Raw genomic sequence first — 7,930 nt, forward strand, 5'->3', positions numbered from 1 at the left:
GAGACACAGTGAGACAGGATGAGACAGTGAGACACGATGAGACACAGTGAGACAGGATGAGACAGGATGAGACACAGTGAGACACGATGAGACACAGTGAGACACGATGAGACACAATGAGACAATGAGATACAGTGAGACAGGATGAGACACAGTGAGACAGGATGAGACAGTGAGACAGGATGAGACACAGTGAGACAGGATGAGACACAGTGAGACACGATGAGACACAGTGAGACAGGATGAGACAGTGAGACAGGATGAGACAGTGAGACAGGATGAGACACAGTGAGACAGGATGAGACACAGTGAGACAGGATGAGACACAGTGAGACACGATGAGACACAGTGAGACAGGATGAGACACAGTGAGACAGGATGAGACACAGTGAGACAGGATGAGACAGTGAGACAGGATGAGACACAGTGAGACACGATGAGACACAGTGAGACAGGATGAGACACAGTGAGACAGGATGAGAAAGTGCTCTCAGGTGACACAAGATGTGTGTTGACCCCCCAAAATTTGACCCTGGTGAAAAAAGTGCTTTGTGTTTTCTGAGATGAGATGTGAATTCTATGCATAAAATTCCCTACATACAAATGTAAATAGATTTAGGGCTTTTCTTTACAAAATTTTGGACCTCTAAATATCACATTTCGTATCGTGACCTGTTTTTCATTGCAACACCCAGAACACTTTAAATGGCTCTACCAGGAGTATGAATATGAAGCTCAAGTTTTCAGGAATTCTGCGTCTCATAATTATCTATCAAGACAGAAAAAGAGGAAAATCCAAAGGGTGCTACCTCCTGGAGATGGCATGGAATGGTTCAGCCACAGTCTACCCGTCTTCTGACAGCAATTTCTTGCAGGATAACGTGCCATATCACAAAGCACACGTCATCTCAAGCTAATTCCATGAACATGACAATGAGTTCAATGTACTCCAGTAGCCTCGACAGTCACCAGATCTCAATCCAAAGGAGCACCTTTGGGATGTGGTGGAACGGGAGAGTTGCAGCAGGAATATGCAGCTGACAAATCTAAAGCAACGTTGTGGTCATCATGTCGACATGGACCAGAATCTCTACGGAATGTTTCCAGCACCTTGTGTCCATGACACGAAGATTTCAGACCGTTATGGAAGCAAAGGGAGGTCCTTCCCAGTACTAGAACGGTGTGCCTAATAAAGTGGTCACAGAGTGTTTCTTTTTCGCAAAGGCTGTTGGGATTGTGAAATATCTACGGAAGTTGTTTGACACACGCGGTGCAGTGTGGGACGGCGGAGGATTGTGAGGACTCAACCGATCGGATCGAGAGAGATGGTGAGTAGAGAAATTGGTAGCCCTTCGAAATTTCTTCTTTTTAAAGTGTCATACCAAGTTTGGTAACCATTAATAGCTTTATTGGGAATATGTATAGCTAAAAACGACAGAATGTGGAAAGAAAACAACGCAGACGAAAGGTTTTGCTTTCTGTTTGCCATAGCCTAGTCAGATTGCTAGCTGTGGTAGCTAACGTTAGCCGGCTACGCTAACCGAAGGAGGTCCGTTTGTTATGATAAGATACCATGCCGCAAGCTGGGCTAAAATGGAGGCGCTGCAATTAATTTAACTTAGTATTTCTTATCCAATTTTGTCTAGTTGGCTAACGAAACAAAGCCATGTTGCTAACGGACATAGCTAGTTTAGCTATCTTTCTTTGGGGAAAGTGACATGCGTTCAAAGCTTTTGCCAGTCAGATACCGAAACGCCTAGTCTAAGTTAGCTAACGTTAGCTGACCGCAACGCAGTTTTTGGTGGATAGCTACCGTTTGCTGCTTATCGAGCAGCTGTGGTAATGAGCGTAGGTGGGACTTCTAAACGTTAAACAAAAATGTTAACGTTAGTTTGCGAATTCGATAACGTTATCAGCCCTATCGTGGTTTCGCTAGCTAATGTTGCGTTTGTAGTTGGCTAACTCTAGATATCATGGCAAAGGCCTTGTTACGTTCCCTGCTTGTTGTATACGTTTTGAATTGGCTAAAGTAAGCTAGCTAGGCTTTTGTGTAAAATGAGCTATCTAATTGTACAAGGAGTTAATTCACTGTCTGTGAGTCACGATATTAACGTAAATGACCGCTTTGCATTTTATAACCTGCCGATTCTTTTTCCTCTCCGTGGGCTAACATTATAGGTTAGCCAGTTTGTAACGTTGACTTCCTGATTATGCGTACAGTGTCGCCTGGTGAATAAACATAGGCTAAACTAATGCCGTGTCCTAAATGGCACTAATTATTAATCCCTAACTAGTGAATGTCCATATCGTGCGCTATACCAATTACTAAATAAACCGTGAATTCGGACAGCAGACGTCGTCTTTTGCAATCGCCCAACGTTAGCACGTAGGCTACGAGCTGCTGCAAGGATCTATAATAACCAGTTTTTAAACATGACCCCAGTGATATTAAACGTTATCCTGCAATGACCAGTGGTGATGCAGCTCATCTCGCAGATGGTTTTATTTTTTGAAAACATTGTCACGTAGTAAACGTCTGCAACGCATTCCCTAACACAGTTATATCCGAAAATTGAACAGAACACGGGTAAGAATAATATTGTTATTGGCGTTTGTAGTCGATGGACTGTGAATCCTTCGTAACAAATGACGTTAATGGCAACTATAGGAGAGGCCGTTTTAGCTAGACAAACAGGGTTAGATGGTTGAATTATGAACATGTTTATAACAGGCTAGTTGTAGGCTACGTTATTAAGCCAGTGCTCAAGGGAAATTAATTTGTAATCAACGTGGAGAAAAACCCAGAAGAGTTGTTCTTTCTTTTGAACTGGTCCTGAACCGCGCCATCGTCTCTCATCTTCAAATGAGAATGAAACTGTTGCCAACTAATTTTCAGGGGAAGTTGCTACAGGCAGGTCGATTTATTGCTAAATGACGGTGTGATGTCATGACGTCGTTACCTAATGACGCAAGACATTGTTTTTACTTTTAAGGACGTATTTCTTATGATCCGGCGTCTCAAGACGACTATCTTTACGGATGCCAAGGAGTCGACCACTGTCTATGAGTTGAAACGCATTGTGGAGGGCATCCTTAAGAGGGCGCCAGACGAGCAGAGGCTTTACAAGGTACACAGTGGACCTGGGCTTGGGCACATTTTCATAGGTTTGTGCAAATGATGAATGAATCCATTTTTATCCTACATCAATCCTTTAGCGTTCTAAAACTGAAGTATGTACACCTGGTTTGGAAGAAAAACTGAAGTGTTACCCGGTTTGTCTGCTGTGATTTCTGTGAAATTTTTGGACTTCCTCTTTCTGGGTTTGAACTGCATGTATTTATTTGGTCATGGATTGAAACTGTCATAAGTTAAAGGGTTATATTATTTAAAAAAATCAAGTTTTATATTTAATATTTTCACCAAATCTGTGGACTGCCTGGTCCAGCTCATAAAGCCTTTTGGAAATGTACAGTCTTGTATGCTCTCTGGTGTTCATTCGCTAAATATTTGTAATGTGCTTTCATTTGCATCATATTCATAGTGCTTTACACCACTAATGAACATGAAGGCATTAAACAGAAACCCAATAAATACTGTTAACAAAGTTCAGTTTATCAGATCATAAAATAAATAGATGTGGAAAAATGGGTCCTTTAAATCTGGCAAAATATTCCATAAAAGCTGGGAATGTTGTATTTCCCGGTCAGACTCTACATTTGTGACCAGAATAGAAAGCTCCTTTGACAGCCTAATATGGTCTGCCTTACTTCATTAATTGGTATGTGAATGCTGTCCTAATATGGTCTACCTTACTTCATTAATTGGTATGTGAATGCTGTCCTAATATGGTCTACCTTACTTCATTAATTGGTATGTGAATACTGTCCTAATATGGTCTACTTTAGTTGATTCATTGGTATGTGAATGCTGGCCTAATATGGTCTACTTTAGTTGATTCATTGCTTTGTGAATGCTGGCTAAACCTCTGTTCTCCCCCTGGTATGCACTGGACATTGTGCGCGTCAGGATGACCAGTTGCTTGAGGACAGTAAGACGCTTGGAGACTGTGGCTTCACCAGCCAGACGGCCCGGCCCCAGGCCCCGGCCACCGTGGGACTGGCCTTCCGCATTAACGGTGAGCCTGGCTCCTGCTCTGCCTCAGAATGAAAGACCTGAGCTGGCTGTGCTTGTTGAACTGCTCCTCTGATGTGAGGCTGAGCTGGGCTCAGTGTGTTGTCAAGGTGGGTTGTGGTTGGCGGGAGCCAGACGAGGTAGGAAGTAGGACTGCTGATTTGGGGGACTCCTCTTCCACCATTTCTGCTTTTTTTCATTCATGGGTTGTTGTTTTTTTTTGTTGTCTAATGTGCAGTCATTTTCCCCTATGCACCCTCAGTATGCACCCTGTGTCAAAGTTGGGGGTCGGTTCCATATGAACAATGCGCATAATGCTCAGTGAAGTTTTATTTCCTCTCCTGAATTCAAAAGGAATTGAGCCTGTTATTTGTTTACATTTCAGAAAAAAGAATGGCAGTTTTTACGACAAACCCACATTTTATCTATCATTAAAGGAGCACTGTCACACTTTTTTCAGTTCAGCTTATTTGGATTAATTGCTTAAATTCTGTGAGTAGGCCTTTTAAAATCACCGTCAGTGTCGCTGTTTCCTAAATATAGGGCAAAACTTGACGTGTTTGGCTTGAATCTAGCCCACAGGTGTCAAACTCCCGTCCTGGAGGGCCGCAGTGTCTGCTGGTTTTTGGGGTCTTTTGGGCACCTGTGGTTCATTCAAGTCATTGATTGGTTAAAGTGTCCACACACCTTGTTCTCAAGGCCTTAATTGTAAGCTGATTGAACGGAAACCACAAAAACCCACAGATACTGTGGCCCCCTGGGAATTCAGTTTGATACCCCTGCTCTAGCCTGTGTTACCAGAAGGTAACGGGCGCTCAAACTTCACCCTTGAACACAGAGACAGCACAGAGAAGTTTACTGCCTTGATTCAAAGATCATAAGTGTGCAAGCGTGCACGGAATCGAACTTGCCTAGCCTGAGCAATATAAATGACAGCTCTGGCTACCCTGACGGTAATTTAAAAAATGCTGACACGTAATTAAAGTATTAAGTCCAAATATGCTCAACTGAAAAGAGCATGACAGTTTAATGATATTTTTGATGCGTTAACAGCAGTGCAGGGCAGTAAGCTGGCTCCATGTCCCCACGGCGAAGCTGGACTCTGACTGTCTCTTCCTCTCCACAGAGGACGCATTCGAGCAGCTGCGTGTGGAGCCCTTCTCCAGCCCTCCGGAGCTCCCCGACGTCATGAAGCCCCAGGACTCCGGCAGCACAGCTAACGAGCAGGCTGTGCAGTGAGCAGGCAGGGGTGGGGTGGGGTGGGGTCGGGTGGGGTGGGAAAGAGTTCTGGGTAAGGGAAAGTGGCTGTTCGATAGTTGATAGAGGAGGGTTCCTGGGGGGGTGGGAACATGCACGGGGATGTGAACCCCTGTGATTATTTTCCTCCTAATCACTCCCTCTTGGCCCACATGCTGTCCCATAATTGGACCCCTCTCCTGACAGGGGGGACAGGTTCACACTCGGACATATTTCTGATCAGAACTTTGGCCTTGCTGCCTGCAGGCATGTGGGGTACGGGTATACAACACAAAACCTTATGTTTTATTTATGCTCATTTCAGGGGACGGGACGTAATGCATTGTGCTTATCTAGGCCATGGTGTGTAAAAATGTACCTATTCCCCTATCACAGATTGCAGTTGCGTTACTGTGTGTTACATAGTGATTATTAATATTAATATTATTTGGGATTGTAAGGATTTTATGGGGAAGAGAGACAGGGGAGAGGAAGGGGCTGCAGGGTTTGGCTAGGCTAGGGTCAGTGAAGTGGAAACTGAAAATAAACTCTCTGGATGCTACAACCTCAAGTGTGCAGTGGAGCGTAGAAACTGACACCAGAACCCAGACATTGAAGTGTAAAACAAAAACATTTTTCTCTTTTTAAAACAAAATTTCCTAATTTCCTCGCCTTGGTTTCCCGCCCTGGTCCTGGAGTTCTGCTTGAATTTGGCTCTCAGTTGAAATCTCAGTGATCTTAGCATTTCTTTTCTTACTTTTTAAAAATGGGAGTTTTAAGTATTTTGCCTTACAGATGACCTTACATGAGTCCATATTAAACTGGACAGTGTTTTGCGTGATAACCAAAGGCAGAGTTTAGGCAGAACTTGTGTTCCATGTACAAGACGAGACTTGATGACCTTATGCAACTTGCTCAGTTTGTTGAACTCCCAGCTCCCAGGTTGGGAGACTGCTTGGCGTCCCTGCTGCATGTTTGACGCTGACTGACGTGGACCCGCCTCTAATCACACTGAACCGTGGCCTTCGGGACACTCCCCTCTGTACTCATGGTAGAAATGCCATGTGGTAAATCTCGTTCCAAAAAAACAAAACAAATGATACATGTAACTATCTTAAGTTGAATAAAGATGGCCTTTTGTTTTTCAGTTCCTCTGTACTTTGTTCTGGTTTTTCTCTGTCTGAGGTCGTTGTGGCTTGGGATGTTTCTTTCAGAGGAAAATAATTTCAATGTATAGTAGCATGTACTGTACTGATTTTTTTTATTTTACAACTTTTATAAATAATTATTTTATGAGTCATCTGATTTATCAGATCTGCACTAGCTAGTAGTTTCTTTGTTGGGCCACAAGAACTCCACACAGCGAGGCCCCGGCCAATGGGGATTCGAACCCAGGACCCCCTTGCTGTGAGGCGGCAGTGCTACCCACTGCACCATCCATGCCGCCATGTTTGAATACATCAAAATACTTGAAGATGTTTTGTTGCCGTATGCCAAAGAGGAAATGCCCCTGAAATGGGTGTTGCAACAAGACCCCAAATACACAAGTAAGTAAGCAACAACTTGGTTCCAGACAAAATGGGAATCCCTCGACCTCAACCCATGTCGCCCCCATGGCCTGAGGTTCGATCCCCCGCCCGGGCTGTGTCGAAGTGTCCCTGAGCAAGGCACCAAACCCCTAAATGCTCCTGACGAGCTGGTCGGCACCTTGCATGGCAGCCAATCGCCGTGAGAGAGTGTGAAGCATCAATTGTACAGCGCTTTGGATAAAGGTGCTATATAAATGCCTACCATTTACCATTTCAACCCCATTGAAAACTTGGGGTGACATTAAAAATGCATTTTCTGAAGCAAAAAATATGCAGTTGGCCACTCTGTACCAAAACATCGTATAACTATAATAATTCAAGCTCATTGGTTGAAAATTGGTTCTAATTGCCACAGCCAGTGGTGTTTCAACGTCAGCGTGTTTACAGAGATGGGGTGGGCTGCAATTCCTCTCTTGACCGTTAGAAGTAAAAAATTACCTATTGTACCTTTAAATACTCTAACAAATGATTAAACGATAAACTGGTGTGCAAACAGATAATCAGGAAATAGGACTCAGGTGAAACAATTATTTTTAAGAACAGCTTGGGAAAATAGCAGTTTGATCCTAAACTATGCATAAATACAAAATTATATAACAGAAACCGAAATCTTGAGGCTGATATGAAAAACTAAAAAAATACGGGGCTCATTCATTGTTTATTTTTCTCATCTCCCATCGGGAGAGGCTAGGACAAGTGGAAGACAAATAAGTAAAAATGGCGAAATGGAGATCGTAGGCATAAGTAAGGTAGATCTACAGATCGATCTTTTTTTTCTTTCTTTTTTTTTTTAATACTTCCGCAAAGGATGCGCTGATGTTTTCTTGGTCAAAGGAAAGATTGGGAGTTACTAACTTCAACTTCTAGCTCCTCGAAGGAATATTTAGCCGGTTGGAATGTCTTTAAAGATGGCGGATCTCGATCGATTTCCGGGTCGGAGCAAATAAAAGATGAAAGGGTTCTAAAAGTTCTG

At 43.3% G+C, this 7,930-nt stretch overlaps 1 protein-coding gene across 1 annotated transcript; it reads left to right on the forward strand.

The window, feature by feature from the left end:
- Positions 1-1,203: 1,203 nt before the first annotated feature.
- LOC133114558 (elongin-B-like) lies at positions 1,204-6,515 on the forward strand. Its single transcript, XM_061224055.1, has 4 exons — positions 1,204-1,328; positions 2,994-3,128; positions 4,028-4,136; positions 5,259-6,515. Exons 1-4 carry the CDS (start codon positions 1,326-1,328, stop codon positions 5,369-5,371), a joined length of 360 nt encoding a protein of 119 aa, XP_061080039.1. The 5' UTR covers positions 1,204-1,325; the 3' UTR covers positions 5,372-6,515.
- Positions 6,516-7,930: the final 1,415 nt, after the last annotated feature.

Source organism: Conger conger, chromosome 16 (genome assembly GCF_963514075.1).
Source record: "Conger conger chromosome 16, fConCon1.1, whole genome shotgun sequence".
In the NCBI taxonomy this organism is placed as follows: domain Eukaryota; kingdom Metazoa; phylum Chordata; class Actinopteri; order Anguilliformes; family Congridae; genus Conger; species Conger conger.

What these genes read in the sequence shown, in the direction of transcription:
- LOC133114558 (XM_061224055.1), top strand. An exon ending in ACGAGCAGAGGCTTTACAAG is followed by an intron (nt 3,129 to 4,027) that starts GTACACAGTGGA and finishes TGTGCGCGTCAG; the next exon opens with GATGACCAGTTGCTTGAGGA. An exon ending in ACTGGCCTTCCGCATTAACG is followed by an intron (nt 4,137 to 5,258) that starts GTGAGCCTGGCT and finishes TCCTCTCCACAG; the next exon opens with AGGACGCATTCGAGCAGCTG.